The 18255-nt window shown below is 34.1% G+C and overlaps 2 protein-coding genes and 1 non-coding gene across 4 annotated transcripts; 1 reads left to right on the forward strand and 2 right to left on the reverse strand.

The window, feature by feature from the left end:
• The first annotated feature begins 957 nt into the window (after positions 1-957).
• On the forward strand, positions 958-4069 carry LOC114280388 (Pentatricopeptide repeat (PPR) superfamily protein). Its single transcript, XM_082907790.1, has 2 exons — positions 958-2973; positions 3093-4069. The coding sequence occupies exon 1, from the start codon at positions 1030-1032 to the stop codon at positions 2698-2700; it is 1671 nt and encodes a 556-aa protein (XP_082763916.1). The 5' UTR covers positions 958-1029; the 3' UTR covers positions 2701-2973; positions 3093-4069.
• A 10957-nt stretch (positions 4070-15026) lies between these two features.
• LOC114280387 (uncharacterized) lies at positions 15027-15415 on the reverse strand. Its single transcript, XR_014356513.1, has 2 exons — positions 15218-15415; positions 15027-15123 (listed from the first exon to the last, which is right to left on the reverse strand). It is a non-coding gene; the product is annotated as an uncharacterized LOC114280387 (transcript).
• A 230-nt stretch (positions 15416-15645) lies between these two features.
• Positions 15646-18255, reverse strand: LOC145788674 (Pentatricopeptide repeat (PPR) superfamily protein). 2 transcript variants are annotated; one of them, XM_082908861.1, is made up of 2 exons: positions 17690-18250; positions 15646-17371 (listed from the first exon to the last, which is right to left on the reverse strand). In XM_082908861.1, the coding sequence occupies exons 1-2, from the start codon at positions 18232-18234 to the stop codon at positions 15652-15654; spliced, it is 2265 nt and encodes a 754-aa protein (XP_082764987.1). In that variant the 5' UTR covers positions 18235-18250; the 3' UTR covers positions 15646-15651. The 2 variants fall into 2 exon arrangements, with proteins under 2 accessions (XP_082764987.1, XP_082764986.1); XM_082908860.1 differs by having other exon boundaries at positions 15646-18255.

Raw genomic sequence — 18255 nt, forward strand, 5'->3', positions numbered from 1 at the left:
GCATACTTTAGACCCACGAGAGTGCCTTACTTTTGTAGCCAACACTAACTTGATCCCTGTAGAAGTCTAGCTTCAATGGACTCAGGCTCAATACCTATCCTGGACCCTCAGTTAGATAGGGATAAACTCCCTAAGAGCTTTATTCTTATCTAGACTGAGATCTTCCCCTGTTCTGAAACTCTTGTCCCTTATCCGCTCATCTCGGATTCTGAAATCTCCGCCGATAATCTCGGCCTAACCGAGATCATCTCGGCACATAACCAAGCCACGTGATACTCCAACTGATACATTGGCATCACCTCAACCACGTGTTGTCATTCACAAAATATTCCCCCACATATATCAAAATTGTCAAAAGTCATGTGGTGGTGGAGTCTTTTTAAAACATTTAAGAAAATGATCCCAAAAAATAAATAAATAAATAAATAAAATCAAGGTTTGAGTTTTAAATCTTAAATCTTAATTTATTTTTAATTTAAATTATTTATTTATATTTGTTAGGTAAAATATCCAAGAAAAAAGAAAATTGTTAATAAATTCAATAAAGAATAGTATCTTAGAAAATTTTCATTTACCTACATTTAATATAATGATTAAAATATATTTTTTGAGTGAGTTTTAGTTAAGAGAAATAGGTAAATAATTTACAATAAAACCAATCAAATTATTAAGATTTAAATTAATAAAATTTAAAATTAATGATTTATTTGTTACTAAAGCACCATTTGAAGATTAAATAATTTAGTTAAAAAGTCAAAAAATTATTAGTATCCCGTCACTTTACTCTATCTTTTTATAAAAAAAAAATTAAAAAATTATTTAAATAATTTATTTCCAAACTCGGCCTAACAAAGTTCAAATTCTCAGATTTTTTTTTTATTTTTTATTTTTTAAACAACAACAACCAAACTAAAAAAATAATAATAAATAAAGGGGGCCTCACATCAATTGCCTGACAGTGTGTCGGAATCGAAACTATAAATAGGTTTCTTGTTTGAATTTGGAGTAAAGAAGAAGAAAGAGTAGAAAATGGTGGTCAGATCGTTCTCTTCTATCACTAGGAAGAGCATTCACCTCCTCTTCCACTCTCTTCTCTCTCAACCCCACAAACCCAAATCCCATTTTCTCTCTCCTACATTCTCTTCTCATCTCTTCACAACCCACCACCACTCCCACCATTGCAGACCCTTCTCATCTCAATCCCTCTCTGCTCAATCACTACACCCAGATTCACATCCTTCACCAGAACTACTCGTCAACGAGCTCTCTCGCATTCTCAGCGACTTCCGAAACCCACACCACGACCTCGAGTCCGCCCTCAACTCGTTCTCTCCCCAAATATCCACCAATTTGGTCGAGCAAGTCCTGAAAAGGTGCAAAAATCTTGGCTTCTCTGCCCACAGGTTCTTCCTTTGGGCTCGCCAATTACCGGGTTTCGAGCCCCAAAAAGAGAGCTATCATATTCTTGTTGATATCTTAGGAAGTAGCAGACAATTCCCATTGATTTGGGATTTTCTTGCCGAGTTGAAAGAGAGTCAGTGTTTTGAAATTAGCCCGGAAATTTTCTGGGTTATTTTCAGGGCATATAGTAGAGCTAATTTACCAGCCGATGCGATTCGGGCTTTTAATAAAATGGTTGATTTTGGAATTCAACCTGGTAATGATGACTTTGATCAGCTATTGTATGTTCTTTGCAAAAGGAAGCATGTGAAGCATGCCCAAGAGTTCTTTGACAGAGTTAAGTTTGAGGTGGTGCCTAGTGCAAAAACTTATAGCATTATGATGAAAGGGTGGGGCGACATTGGTGAATCTGATGAGGCACGTAAACTGTTCGATGAAATGCTTGAACGAGGATGTTGTGTTGACTTGCTTGCTTATAATAGCATGTTACAGTCTTTGTGCAAAGGAGGGAATGTGGATGAAGCCTATAGGCTATTCCGGGAGATGAGGTCTAAGGGACTTGAACCAGATGCTTATACTTATTCAATCTTCATCCATGCTTCTTGTGATGCAAATGATATTCATTCGGCTTTTCGGGTTCTTGATAGAATGAGAAGATATGAACTTGTGCCAAATGTATATACTTACAATTGTATTATCAAGAGACTTTGTAAGAATGATAAGGTGGAAGAGGCTTACCTACTCTTAGATGAGATGATGGAGAGAGGGGCGAGACCGGATGTATGGAGTTACAATGCAATCCTAGCTTTCCATTGTGATCATAATGAAGTAAACAAGGCTCTTAGGCTGATTTCAAGAATGGACCAAGATTCATGTTTGCCGGATCGGCATACATATAACATGGCTTTCAAAATGATAATTAGGGTAGGGAGGTTTGATAGAGTTAATGTAGTTTGGGAGAGCATGGAAAAGAGGGGATTTTATCCTTCAGCCTCAACATATGCTGTGATGGTCCATGGCCTTTGTAGGAAGAAAGGAAAACTAGAGGATGCATGTAGATACTTTGAAATGATGATTGATGAAGGGATACCACCATATTCTTCTACCTGTGAATTGTTGAGGAACCGACTGATAGGCTTAGGGTTCTCAGAGCAGACACTGATACTTTCAGGTAAGATGGAGAGGAGCACTTCTTGTTCAATACAAGAGTTGTCTAACATTATGAGAGGTGATAGGCCTAGTGCAAGATCAAGAAGAGAAGAAGAAAGTTCTGATGAGAGTGATTGGGTGAAGAACTAAGTAATTGTAGTTCGAAGAGAGCTTGTTCAGATGGTAGTTTTCTCATCTGAATAAGATGGAAAGAAGCACTTCTTGTTCAATACAAGAGCTGTCTGACATTATCAGAGGTGATAGAGCTGATGTGAGATTAATAAGTGAAGTGGAAAGCTTAGATGAGAGTGATGAGTAATTGCATGCGAGAAAACGGATTTATAGTGTTGGAAGGATTCTAGATTGGAAACCTTGTAGATGGTGGCTTGAAGGACATCTTAACTGGTTAATGGATTTTTCTATGTAATTTCTTTGTTCTTGTGTTTTTGTTTCTTTTTTGGGCTCTCATTGCTTTGATCATGGTTCATACTTGAGTGTCATTTTTTAGGTAATAGTTCACCTATAAATCATCTTCATTTCAGGAATTTTCTGGAGAATATCAATAAAGATTGAATATATCTGAAGAAAATGAGGGTGTTCGGGAATTTTCAGTAAACTTGAGAATTTTAGGGTAACTCTGGAAATATGATGTCAAGGAATCATGAGTTACTCAGCAAAAGTGATCCAGGTTTCATTCCTCTAATGAAGTAGTTAGGATTGGAAATCTTTGTGGATCCGTCATGACATTTGAGTTAGTTTGAGTTAGGCACAACCTATTTCTACCATCTGCAGCAGAAAAACGGAATAGTTGTGTTCTTCGCTCACCAGAAAAGCAGAAAGCAACTGGGGGTTTGCTGATTCTGTTGTCCGAGGTATTTTTAATGCGTGCTTCTGTTGTAAATCTTGTAGGTATCCTCTGTATGCAACAGCCACGCTTTGTCAATATCGTCACAATGCTTTTATGCCTCACCAGGGCCTTGGAGAAGAAAGGCTTTGAACTTCTGGAAGCCATATCCAAACCCTTTGTCTCACTTCACCTTCAGTTTGAACTTGACATGGTAGCTCATAGTCAACGTGAGTATTCTGGCTTTTCATACATGCCAAGTATTTTGGGAACATCAATAGGATGGTAGCAGCAATGCGGACATTCAAGGGGTTGTTTAAAACTCTTATCTTGAGCAGGAGTACGGCTTTTGCAGAGTTCACTTCTCAGGGGAAGGAGTTGATGTGATCTGATCATATGGATATCAATGTTTGATCAATGTGATTATTTGCATGAATGATATTCTCAGGCGTCCTACATGATAAATGGTTTGGATTATCAAAATAGGCCAATAAATGTAACTGCACAGTCTGGCCCAATATAAATTGTAGAGAAGCTTTCGTCTTTTACGATAGAATAAAGAAGCATCACCCTCGCAATTTGTTTATGCTAGTTTGTATCTCACTATATTCACCCACTTGTTTTGTTGTGAGGCACTATAAAGATGACATGCAAGCAATCCATATTTCAATTTTCTATATTGTATCCTTGTTTATTAAGTTGGGCCTGGCTTCCACCCAGTCCCATATCAGATTGGAGAGTGCTATTGGGCCCCGTGGCAGTCTATCACGGGTCCTATTTCGATAATTCGAACTATTCAATGTGTAGAACTCGTCGAGTACTATATGCCTGTAAAAAATCATGTTGATGAGATATCGATAGCTATCTCATCAGATCAGTTTTCTATTAACTGTTTATTCTTTCACCGTCTATTTTTTTAGGATAAATTACATTTACCTCTCTTGAGATTTGAATAATTACAGTAACCTCTTATACTTTACCTGACAATGTCAAGATTCTCCCATTCTGTCTATTTTGCACAAACGACGTTAGTATCCTATATAAAATGACCATATTACCCTTGCTTTTGCTTGCAAAAAGACGAAAAAAATCATTTCTTCAAGACTAACATCACTGTCATAAAGTAAAAAACGAAAAAACCTTTTGCATTGGCCAACACAACCATAAAATAAAATAATTTTAAAATATTTATAATAAAAACTATACATTTAAAATAAAAAAAATTAAAAAATTTTAATATTTAAAAAATATATTTAAAATATTAAAAAATACAACACATAAATGTATGAAATATAATGCACATTAAAATAAATAAAAAAAACATTTAAAATATAAAATATTTACCCTAAAAAAATAAATTCGAAAATTTTCAAAACTTATAACCAAATAAATTTTAAAAAATAAAATATTTTTTTTAATTTTTTTTTTTTAAAATAGAGTTTTGGAAAAAGTTTGGTTTTGAGTTTGAAAAGAGTTTTGAATTGAGTTTTAAGTTTGTGTTTGGTTATAAGTTTTTGAAAATAATTTTTGGATTGAGTTTTGAGTATAAACATGTTCCGAAAAAATATCTTTTTTAGAAACATGTTTGGTTTTCTTTTAGAATCACAATTTCAATTAGAAATTTTCAAAAATCTTTTCAAAACTCATAGTCTTAACCAAATATAGAGTTTTGAAAATAATGTGGAGTTTCGAGTTATGTGTTTGATTATGAGGTTTGAAAATAATTTTTAAATTGAGTTTCATGGTTGTGTTGGTCAATTCAAAAATTATTTTCAAAACTTATAACCAAATACAAACTTTAAAAAAATACAAACTTATGTTAAATATATTTTTTAAATATTAAAAAATGTTATAAATTTTATTTTTTTTATTTTAAATATATAGTTTTTATTTTAAATATTTTATTTTATTTTATTTTGTAAATATATTTTTAAATATTTTAATTTTTTTTTTTTATGTGTTTTGTTATTACTTGAGTATAGAGTTTTGAAAATAGCGTAGAGTTTCGAGTTATGTTTGGTTATGATGTTTAAAAATAATTTTTGAATTGAGTTTTATGGTTGTGTTGGTCAATTCAAAAATTATTTTCAAAACTCATAACCAAACACAAACTTTAAAAAAATACAAATTTATGTTAAATATATTTTTTAAATACTAACAAATTTTTAAAAAATTATATTTTATTTTAAATATTTTATTTTATTTTATAAATATATTTTTAAATATTTTAATTTTTTTGTTATGTGTTTTGTTATGATTTGAGTGCAGAGTTTTGAAAATAGTGTGGAGTTTCGAGTTATGTGTTTAGTTATGAGGTTTGAAAATATTTTTTGAATTGAGTTTGTGTTATGTATTTGGTTACGATTTGAGTGTGAAATTGTATTTTGAGTTTAAAATATTAAAATTAAAATATTAAAATATTTACAAAATAAAATAAAATATTTAAATAGAAATTATATATTTAAAATAAAAAAATAAAATTTAGTGTTTACATTATAGGCATTATAGGCACCTGAGGGCATTATAGGTATTTAAAAGGGTGTGCACGATGCGATTCGGGCAGTTTGAGAGTAAATTTCCAAATCGAATGGCGGGTTGGCAGATTAGCGGATTGACAAATTGCGGTTTGGGCGGTTTTTGGCGGATTGGCGGATTGAAGAATATTCTAACTAATTATCATACATTTGTATAATATATAACACTAATTTGTATAATATTTTTTAGATATATAACTCAAAGTAATTTTACATAATATGTTTCATATATATAGCCACTAATTTGTAATAAATTTCATATCTTAAATCTCTCTCATACTCATTTTTACATTAATATTTCATTGGAGGTTAAAAAATATATATGTATTAACTATAGCGGAACGGAACGGTTTGGTTGGCGGATTATAAATTTTAAAGTTTAAACCGCGGTTAGTAGTTAGAGCGGTGCGGATAGATGCGGATCGGTGCGGTTTTAGCAGATTGAGCGGTATTATTTTAGTGTTTACATTTGATGACATCAGCAGGGTCGGTTAGGTGTATAAACGGCAATCAAATTTTGAGAGAATCTTGACATTATTAGGTAAAGTAGGGGAGGTTACTATAATTATTCAAATCACAGGGGAAGTCCCTATATTTGTCAGAAACCTTAGGGGAGGTAAATGTAATTTACCCCTTTTTTTATATAAAATTAATTTGACCACGTAGCTATCGATATCTGATCAACGTGATTTTTTACAGGCAAATAATACTCAACGAATTTTACACATTAAACAGTTCAGATTATCGAAATAGACCCATAATAGGTCTCTACGGGCCCAACAGCACCCTCCAGTATTAGACCGGAGGGAAGCTAGTGCCCATTAAGTTTATTTACTTTTTGTCAACCTTCCTATGGTAATAATGTTGATTTTGAGGTTAGCTTAAAGAACACCTGTTGCAGCCACTATTCATTCAAACGATTTTGACCAAAAATTGTGACATTTCTTTCAATATCTAAAATTACCCTTATAATTGGAACGTAAGCAAATTTGCTTCAAGTGCAGACAACCAAAATCAACACAAGTCACAACTTGGAACATATTCTTTGTATATGTAAATGAAGTTTCTTGTGTCACAGACTGACAAATTTTGAAAAGCCCTGGGAGGTTCTGGAGATTGCTGAAAGATTCTAGAACTCCCTAGAGCTTTGTAGATAATTGTACATAAGTCTAGAAGCTTGTACATAATACTTGTATATTCTAGAATAGTCTATTAGATGTAGTAAGAGGAAGTGTCTAGAACACTCTCCATCATTGTAGTTCTAGAATGTTCATTGTAGCCTACAAAAGGGGGAGGGCCTCATTTGCCCAAGCCATCCAAGCGTATCCAAAGCATTCCAAAGTAATACAAGAAAGCATTTTCCAAGAGCTCTCTCTCTAACTTTCTCTAAGCTTTCTTTTATGTGTGAATCTTTCCTAGCTCTCTTCCAGAAAGGGTTACTTAGGTGCAAGCAAGGCGTGCATAAGCATCTAAGGCCGCACAGTTGGCTTGGAAAAACCAAGGCCGTGACACTTGGCAAGCATCTCTTACAAATTAAAAAATAAACAAAATGAATCACCTTCACTAGTAATATCACAAACAAACATTAACTTCTTACACATTACTCTCTCCTATATTTCAAAATTATGGAATACAAAAAAAAAATAGATTGAGCTGTGGTTTTCCCTTTCTGCCATGGAGAACTTGTTTCTGATAACAACTAGAGCTTTCTTGCGCCAAAATAAATTCCCTCAAAGTAGATCTATTTGTTGTCATGAACGAAAATTGTGGTATACACGTTATGAGTGACGTGCCACAACCTATGCATAGGCAAATTATTGAAGTCAACGACTTGGATTCTTCTCAGAGACATCCTATATATCCATGTGTCGTACTGCTTTTCCAGTCATGCCACCCACCCTCCATCAATGGAAAGATCAATATTGAATACAAAGAAAATTTCCTACTTCATCTCGTACTTGTTGAAAGAAATGCAAGGCCCATAACATACACTTGAATACTTTGTTTTCTCCATCCTAAAACTTATACAAAGAAAATTTCCCACTTGAATACTTTGTTTTCTCCCTCAAAGTAGATCTATTTGTTGTCATGAACGAAAATTGTGGTATACACGTTATGAGTGACGTGCCACAACCTATGCATAGGCAAATTATTGAAGTCAACGACTTGGATTCTTCTCAGAGACATCCTATATATCCATGTGTCGTACTGCTTTTCCAGTCATGCCACCCACCCTCCATCAATGGAAAGATCAATATTGAATACAAAGAAAATTTCCTACTTCATCTCGTACTTGTTAAAAGAAATGCAAGGTCCATAACATACACTTGAATACTTTGTTTTCTCCATCCTAAAACTTGACATCTATTACAGGATCTAACAGAGCACTGGAATTGACAACTTCAAATTGCTGACTAGAACAATTGCGTAGTGACTGTAGGATATAAAAAAAATAAATAAATAAGTCGTTATGATTGATTGCATTGAGATAAGCAAGTTTTGTCATTGATGTGATTTTGACACTCCTGGAAAAATCATATGCAGCCCACTGTTATCACATAAAAAAGAATGAACTACAGACTCTGCATTTGTCATTACATACTATAAGGTGCATAACAAACAATGTCATATGTCAAACAAGTGAAACTCTGACATCAAAGATTGGGTGCACACTCCTGAACTTTTCTATCTTTTGTTGTGTAAATTTAAGACGAATGCATTACCAAATAAAAGAGCAAGATTCATCCGAAAACACTTAACTGTACAAATGAGCCTTTGGTGCTACATATATGATTGTATTCTACGAAATATCTTAACGTTAACTGTACAAATAAACATCTATACAACTAAGCCTTTTGTGCTACATCCATTAAGCCTTTGGTGCTACAACGGGTAATTGATCTGCAAGTTAAAATTTTGTTAAATACATTGCAACATATATGGCTGTATTCTACAAAATTCATCATTATTTTTTGGTCTTTATCTTACAATAGGCTTTACGAATCCAGATTCAGTGTTATAAGTTTATACCAAGCTAGATTTTCACATTTTTCCCATTCCAATGCATACAAGATTGAAGGAATTCAGTAAACTACTAAGTTGCCTAACAAAAAAGCGTTAACAAATTATTGTTCGCTAATGAAACGACATTAACAATTTTTTTTTCTTTTAATCTGTCTCGCGTTGAGCTTAAAGCCTTAAAACACTTATTTTGCATACTAGATACTAATACAACACCTAGCCACTCAAATCCATAAAAAGGACAAACAAACACTCCCCTATATCAAAGTTTTGAGTCTAATGAGATAGGTACTAGGTAGTTGTTAAATTTACACAGTTAAGTGCTAAATTGTTGATGTTTGGCACACTGTATTGTAACGCCCTCAAAATACAATATAAATCAACCATTCATAAGAACTATAAATCTAATAGAAATGTTATATTTTCATTCACCAGAGCCGATATTACAAAAGAGATTACATGTATCATACTTTCATAAAGGTTTATTTTGAAACTACAGCATGTAAAGCTAACCGATTACAACAAAATAAATGTCCTACGGGCTTACATCTTTCCAAGGTATCCCTTGGTTACAACAAAAGAAAGAGAGCTAGCTCTATACATTTAAAGCCATCGGCTTGAATAAACATTTACACAAAACAAAATAACAAAACAGAGCCTTCAGCCCCTAAACCTCCCAAGCTATATCCTTGGAGGCGGCATGTCACCTGTACCTGAAAATGGTTTCCCAAGTAGGGTGAGCCAAAGCCCAGTAGAGATATGCCAAAACAATATATGAGATTTAACTAAGATATTAATATCAGATGAATGTTCAATACTTGTAAACCAACTTACATCCTTTCCATGACCGATCAATATTGACATCCATATCTTAGTCCATTTCATTTATTTATCCGAATCAATTCATTGATATAGTTCATTGTTATCTAAACAATTCCAAACGAGATTACAACTCATTTATAAACACTTCAATAACAACCATTATTCAAGCACTTCAATTTCCTTGCTATTTTATAAAATTCACCTCCAAGGGAATCGGCATCCATATTTATATATATAAGATTTCGGGACTTTCACCCTAGACACTCCGGCCAACTTAATTTTCAATGGAGTCCATCCCCTATCTCCTCCCAAACAATGGAGTCCATCCCTTATCTTCTCCCAAACAATGATACATATACAATGTATTTAAGAACATGTCATATACAATGACTACCACATTCTCATATTCAACAATTTAATCAAACCGTCATATTCAATGACATAATCCGCATGATTAGTTTCAATTTACCTAATCCTCATGCAGTTTCTACAACAATCATGGCTATCCTCCACCGATAGCCCAAAACAGATATCTCTAAACAGATATACAATCTATCAAACAGATAATTTATCATATTTTCCACAGGTGAGTGATTTATCAAATCCAATTACACATTTCATTTATACATCCTCCCAATTTCATATTCCTCATATCAATTTCATTATTTATACAAATAACTTATTTAACTCACACTAGGCAAATCTTTCCATTTTCCAAATATTAACTCCATGACCCATTTTTACCAATTATGCTCAAGTAATACTATGTTCAAGACCTCACATACACATATGGGGCCAAAAATAGAAAACCCATCTTTCAAAATTCAAACCCAAGCCATAACTTCACTCAAATCTTCCCAAAATCCCACCATTTATACAAAATGACAATTACCTAAATTAAAACTCATATTAAAGAGTAGAATATCCCTACCTCAAAGTTAGGAGAGCAAAGGAGAAGATGGAGATCCTCAAAGATGCACAAAACCAAGCTTGACTCGGATGGAATGGAAGCCAACAAGATGCTCTACCTTTTAAATTAAGGCACAAGGGTATAGAGATTACTTGATCTAGGCCAAAAAGTAGAGAGGGAGAGTATTTTAGAGAGAGAGGGTGTGGATTTAGGTTTTTGGAAAGTTTGAGAAAGAAAGAGAGTCGAAAAAGTGATTTAAAATATCACTTTCGTGATCTGATATACGCGCAGTCCACTCGAGCGGAGAATTTGACACTCGAGTGTCAAACACAAAAATTCGTCCGCTCGAGCGCAGAAAAGGCCGCTCGAACGCCAAGACACAACAACAAGGCACTTCCCGCTCGAGCGCAATAAAACCCGCTCAAGCGTAGAATACATACTTTCAGAATTTTACAGACTTCAAACAGTCGCTAAAGCGCAAGAAAGGCCGCTTGAGCTTAGACCCGCTCGAGCGTAAGAAACGCCACTCGAGCGTTAAAAACACTTCTCCAGCATTTTTGCAGACGTGCAAAGTACTGAAGGTTTGCAAAACCCACTCAAGTGCAAGAAAGCCCGCTCGAGCGGAAGGCCAAAATTCTGGGCAACAAGGTTCTAAACCAACTAGCAACCAACATGTTTTAAACACGCTCAAGACATTTCAAAACTCAAATTCAAAGAGTAAGAGGAGGGAAAAGGCATAAACAACAACATTAAACCCCAAGACTCGAGTTCGAAACACCATAAAAGTCGGGCTAAAATCCGGAATCGCTATAGTATTATCTGGGAGGTTCATAATGTAGGTGATCTACTGCCATATGGCAAGTACATAATTGCTTGATTCACAAACATAGACAAGTTAGAATAAGCATATAAGAAAACAATAAAGATCTGGACCCCCTTTGAGGGTCACCCTCACGACCCCCTTTGCCTTTGATTGGTCAAATTTTTTTTTTTTTTTTTTTCTTCTCCCTCTATCACCAACCCCCACGTGTGTGTGTGGAGGGGGAGGGGGGAGGGAGGTGATGGGGGTGGAGAGTTCGAGGGAGTCTTAATCATGGCCCATAAGAAAAACACGAGTACCAACTGATTAAATCAATCTGAGCTTGTCATCACCAAACAAACTGACATATGACAAGAAGTTGATGGTGGGCTGAGCTGAAGCTCCACATGCTGCCACACACCAGTGTCTTTGGTCAACATCTATTGCCTATGAACCTCAAAAGCACCAAGATTGTTGATGTCTGCAAGTGGAACTCAAATCTAACACGTTGTCTGAGTTCTTAAAGTTTAAGAAAACAAACATGTCCAGTCTCATAGAAATCAGGTAGTGGGGGAGGAATTGTTTAGACATGTGGGACTTTGAAACAAGGATTTAAGACGTGCCTAAGGTGCCAGCTTTTTTTTTTTCTTGTTTTCTTTCATTTTCCTCCGGTTTACATAGGCAAGATCTTTAATTTCAAAGAAAGTTGCAGCTAGAAAAAAATATCACTACAACAAAAAGTAGTTTTAGCGACCAAAATGTAAATTTCGTCGCTGAAAGTAGGACAATTGACGACTAAAATTGAATTAGTAGCCAAGTGAAGACTTTTGGCGACTAAAACAGTTTAGTAGCCAAATGTATACTTATTGGCAACTAAAAATCAGTTTAGTCGCTGATTATATGGGTTTTAGAGACTAAAACAAATTTAGTAGCCAAAAGTGAAGGTTTTTGGCGACTAAAAGAAATTAGTAGCCAAAAGCATAGGTTTTGGCGACTAAAAAATGGTTTGGTCGTCGATTGTAGGTGTTTTACCGACAAAAAAAAATTTTGTAGCCAAAAGTAAAGGTTTTTGGCTACTAAAAAAAATTTAGTAGCTAAAAGTGGACAATTGGCGACTAAAATTGAGTTTAGTCAGCAAAAGTGGCGGCTTTGGTGACTAAAAATCAATTTAGTCGCCGAAAGTGGTTAATTTTAGGCGGAAATTAATTTTTTTAGCGACTAAATTATTGATAGTAGCCAAAAGTGGCTCCTTTTTTTTTTAAATAAATAATTTATTTTTTACATAAATTATATTGAATAAAAATAATTATGTTTATATATATAGTTTAATATTAATACGGGTCAATATACTATATAAATAATATATTTTGCATATATATTCATGTGGTGTTATTGTGGCATAGTAGAGAGAGTGTGTTGGTAGAGGTTTAGAATGTGAAAGGTTGGTGGTTCAAAACTTGGGAAAAGTAGAGGCTTTTGGCGATTAAAACGGGTGGTCGCCAAAAGCTTCAGTATTGGCGACGAAAAAAATAATCGGCAAATGTATAAATTAAAAAAAAAATAATTTACTATTGGCAACTAAAACCTATAATTTAAAAAATATAAATGAATTTTGACGACGAAAATTTTAGTCGCTACAGACTTGGTTTTTAAGCGACCAAAAGTTTGTTAGTCGCCAATACCTTTTACGACAGTTTTCCAGCGACCATGCTGGCGACTAAAAAATTTAGTCGAAAAAATTTAAAACTCAACTTTTAACGACTAAAAATTCACTTTTAACGACTAAAAATTTAATCGCCAAATATATTTTTTCTTGTAGTGTATCACTCATATACTCATTTGAATAATTTTACTTGATGTATATCAAGTGATCAAGTAAAATATATAGATTCAAGTCAATAGGCAGACAAGTACACTTACATTCTGGCACACTTGAAAGAATTTTTCTACTGTCCCATGATAACAATGAAAAGCAATTTCGCCTCGTTAACAGCCCTTGCACTGCAGTATAGAACAAACATTTGTTTTTTTTTTTTTTTTTGGGTAAGTTACACTGATATGAGGGTTATATTTATTACTATTCTTTTTTTACTTTTTGAAAATTATATCTCTTTTTCTGAAGTTTAAAGTTTCATTACAGATTCCTTTCTTAGCATTTTAATTTTTTTAAATACTAATTTTGCCTTCACTGGGTAAATTACATGGACACCCCTCACATTTTAAAAATTACAATCCTCTCCCTAAAGTTTGAAGTAGTATTACAAATTGCCCCCTCCGTTAATATTAGTTGAAAAAAAAAATTATTTGAAAAAAAAATTTGTTAGTAAAATTTTTAAATTTCTATTTAAAAGCCAATGTAAACTCATTTTTTAAATTTACGCTGCTTTCTCAAATTTACAAACTAAGACAACAATTTATAAACCAAAAAAATTATTAAACAAGTTTTTATGATAGTTTTTTAAATTGTTGTAAATATAAATTGAAAACTGAAAACGAAACGGTTACCAGACAGGCTTCAGATGGTAAACATATCGTAAAATTAACAAATAATTAAATAAGTTACCAACGTAAGAAATGACTTATCAAAAGATTCTTATGCTATGTATGATTTGATTTTTAGAATTTTTTTTTTAAAATTAAAAATTAATTTGGTTAAAATATAAAATATAAAAAATAAAAAATAATTATCATTTAAGGGTAAAAAATAATTATCATTTTAATTTTTGGGCAAGTTATATACATACGTATAACTGTTTCAATTTAATTTGTAAAAAACTATTTCTAACCACTCGAAAGTTAAAATTATATAAAAATTATTTTTATTTTTTATTTTTTATTTCTTAACCAAATTAATTTTTAATTTTTTAAAAAAAAATTCTAAAAATCAAACCATACATAATTTAAGAATCTTTTGATAAGTTATTTCTTAAGTTGGTAACTTATTTAATTATTTGTTAATTTTACGATATTTTTTTCATCTGAAGCCTATTTGGTAATCATTTCATTTTCAGTTTTCAATTTATATTTACAAAAATTTAAAAAACTGTCATAAAAATTTATTTGATAATTTTTTTAGTTTATAAATAGTTGTCTCAGCTTGTAAATTTGAAAAAAAAAACGTAAATTCAAAAAACGAGTTTATGTTGATTTTTAAATAGAAATTTAAAAATTTTACTAACAAAATTTTTTTTCAATTAATTTTTTTTTGAATGAATTTTTTTTCCAACTAATACTAACCGAGTGGGCAATTGGTAATGCTAATTTAAAGCTTATGGAGGAGATTGTAATTTCTAAAATGTAAGAAGTGTCAATATAATTTACTTAGTGAGGGCAAAATTAGTATTTAAAAAATTAAACTGCTGAGGAAGGGAGGTGTAATTTCCAAAAAGTGAGGAGAGAACTGTAATAAACATAAATATCAGGGGTGTCAGTGTAATTTACCCTTCTTCTTTTTTTGGGTAAATAAGATAAGAAAAAAAAAATATTGAGGAACAATGTTTACTGTATTGTATAACCTCTTCAGCAAAGCACTTCTGGTTTGGCATATTTGAGACGCCTTTATCGCTTCATTACATTCAAACTTACAGCTAACATGGATATGTAGGTGTGCAATTTTAATTTCCTCTGAATGGTGTTGAACATCCTGCATTAAGACAATAACTCTATATCAATCCATAACCATGACCAGTTTCTGCCAATTGGTCAAGTAAGAACATATGTAGAATAATCTCACCGACCATTAATTTTTCCACAGGATTATGATGAAAATTTACAACGACAAATGGCCAGCAAATAGAGAATTCTGAAGTATTTCTGATGGGTTCACTTACAACTCTATAACAAGAATCCCAAATTCTTATAACAAAAATGCTTTAGAGCTCTAATATATGAGCTTTAATAGCTCTAATGGGAAGATAGGTCCCACTCTGATGTGATGTTTGTGTCTTGTTTTGTTTTTTTTTATTTTTTTTTTTTTTTTGCTTTGACACATCATTAGAGCTCAAATTAGAGCTCTATATTTAGAGCTCTCTATCATTTCCCTTCTTATAATAGTGCAGAAACTGATTTGTCACGGCAGCCCATTATAAGATGCCAATCAGTTGTCAGGTGACGTAGAATTCTCTTGTTCCTAGAAGATGACAGGTCAGGTCTTCAGTGTTTCCCCTTTACCTTAACTTACCGAAACCTTCAGATCATTTATTTCTTTGTTATGAGACCTATATTCTTCAACCAAGGTCTGCAAAATTTGTGAAGCCTCTGACATCACTCCTTTAGGTAGGTATTGGTCTAGTATCACTGAATATTTTACAGCAATAAGTAGCTCCTGTTCATTTAAATTGCAGGATATAATGCTCTTCCATTCCTTTGATCGTCCCTCCAGGCAAACACCATGTAGTAGAGCAGCAAAAGCAACAGAATCTGAAACGCAACCTTTACTAACCATCTTATCACTCAACTGCAAAGCGGTTTTGAGCATTCCATGTAGGCAAAGGCAAACAAGGATAGAACTGTATGCAGCAATTGTTGGAACCCATCCATCCGATATCATCATTCCAAAAACGTTCAAAAACATAGATGACTCGTGTTCACAAGGTTCATTTCCCTTCTTATAGTTCATACAATGTCCATTATTCGAGAATCCATTTACCAGATAATGGAATGTAACATCATTGGGAATGCACTTGTTCATCAACATTTGTTTGAAGAAAGAGGCAGCTTTTGTAAGTTTACCCACCTTACAAAAGCTTCCTATTAGTACACTGTACGTGACAACATTAGGAACTAAACCACGAGATTGCATCTCTCTGAAAACATTTTCAGCTCCATGGGAGTCTCCCTTGCGGCAGAATCCGTTGATCACAGAGGTGTATGTAACAACATTTGGTTTGCATTTTCGTTTCACCATTTGGCTAAACATACTCAGTGCACCTTTCAAGTCAAGCTGCTTTACATATCCATCTATGATTGTAGAATAAGTAAATTCATCAGGAGAAATATGCCTTTTTGTCATTCTATCGATGCACAACACTGCATCCTTCATCATTCCAAATTTGCAAAAGCCCTTAATCATGGTATTGTACCCCACAACACCTAGATCCATACCCTTTTCAATTGTGAGCTCAAAGAGTTTTTTAGCCTCATCAAGGTCACCATTTCTAATAAGCCCATCTACTAGAGTGGCATAAACAAATGCATCGGGCATCACGTTTTGATCAAGCATCTCAGAAAGTAGCTGTTTAGCGACAGGCAGCCTCCCTTTCTTACAAAATCCGTTCATCAAAACATTGTAAATACCAGCATCAGGCATTACTCCTCTTTCCACCATTTTTTCACGAAATGCCAATGCAACATCTACTTCACCTGCAGCAACAAGCCCATGGACAAGAGCTCCGTAAGTCATCACATCAGGGTTATCTCCTCTTTCTGTCATCTTGATTAGCATTTCTGAAGCCCTAACGAATTCCCCTTGTCTGCAATAGACATGTATGAGAGGAGTGTAACTGAATTTATTGGGCATCAATCCCCTTCTTGTCGCCTGCTCTAGAAGTTGTTCAGCTTCCCGAACCTTCCCTTCCGTACATGAACCATAAATCAAAATATTATATGTCACAATATCTGGCTCACAACCACTATCAATCATCTTTTTTGTAGTCTCAATCGCCATCACCGCACAACCATGCCTGTATCGAGCATCAATAACATTATTATACACTTGAACATTAACACTTACACCCCTTGCATTCATTTCCATCAAAAGCCTATCGATTACCTCAAAATTCTGCTGTTTGCAAAACCCATTGATCATTGCACCGTAAGTCTCAACCGCAGGCAAAAAACCCTTCAATTTCAACTCCTTAAAAAGCCCATAAGCCCTTTCGATATTGCCTTTCCTGCAATACCCATCAATGAGAGTATTGTAAAAGATAATATTAGGTATACAACTCTCTCCCCACCTATCCTCAATCAATTTTCTACCTTCCTCAACCTTCCCTTCCTTACACAAACCTCTCACCACTATACAAGTACTATAATTATCTAGATAACCATCCTCAACTCTTTCAAACATTTCATCATATACCCGGCGTGCAATTTCAATTCGACCCTCTTTTACAAGCGCGTTAAGCAAAGAATTGCAAGCAAGCACACTTGGAACAGAATTAGAAGTACTAAGCACAGTAGTATAAATTTCAAGGGCTTTATCGACTAACCCAGAATCCGAATATGCTCGAATTACAGCATCCAAAGCTTCCCGAGTCGGTAACTTGTCTTCAACTTTCATACTCTCCAACACAGTCTCAATCTCTGAAAACACTCTAGAGCTGGCCAAGAGCTTAAGAAGAGAAGAATAAGCAAACCCATCAAGAGAACAACCGTATGGGCGTTGAGTGACCCAATCAAAGAACTTCAAACCCAATTCGGGGTCGCGAATACGGTCGAGCACCAAATGGGCAATGTCAGATGGGACGATTTCTTCTTCGGAGAGGCGGGTTTCGAGGGTGTCTTGCCATTGATTGTGGTGGTGGGTTTTGAGGATGTCACAGAGTTCGTTGACGAGTCGCTTGATGTGGGGTTTGAAGGGGAAGTAAGGGGAAGAACTGGGTTTGGGGTTGTGACGAGGTTTGATGCGGGAGAGAAGGGTTTTCGACATGAGAGAGAAAATGAGGTTTGGGGAGTCATCTGCTACTTCGAAAGTCTTGTTCCTTTCATTGTTCCACACTAGCAAGTTGCAGCAGTAGTACATGCATAAGGCCATGTTTGTCTAATTGGATAGACA

Source organism: Camellia sinensis, chromosome 15 (assembly GCF_055761805.1).
Source record: "Camellia sinensis isolate YWXY chromosome 15, ASM5576180v1, whole genome shotgun sequence".
Lineage (NCBI taxonomy): Eukaryota > Viridiplantae > Streptophyta > Magnoliopsida > Ericales > Theaceae > Camellia > Camellia sinensis.

Bases quoted from the DNA above. Each gene is read 5' to 3' on its own strand.
- LOC114280388 (XM_082907790.1), top strand. From the start codon at position 1,030: ATGGTGGTCAGATCGTTCTCTTCTATCACTAGGAAGAGCATTCACCTC.
- LOC145788674 (XM_082908860.1), bottom strand. From the start codon at position 18,234: ATGGCCTTATGCATGTACTACTGCTGCAACTTGCTAGTGTGGAACAAT.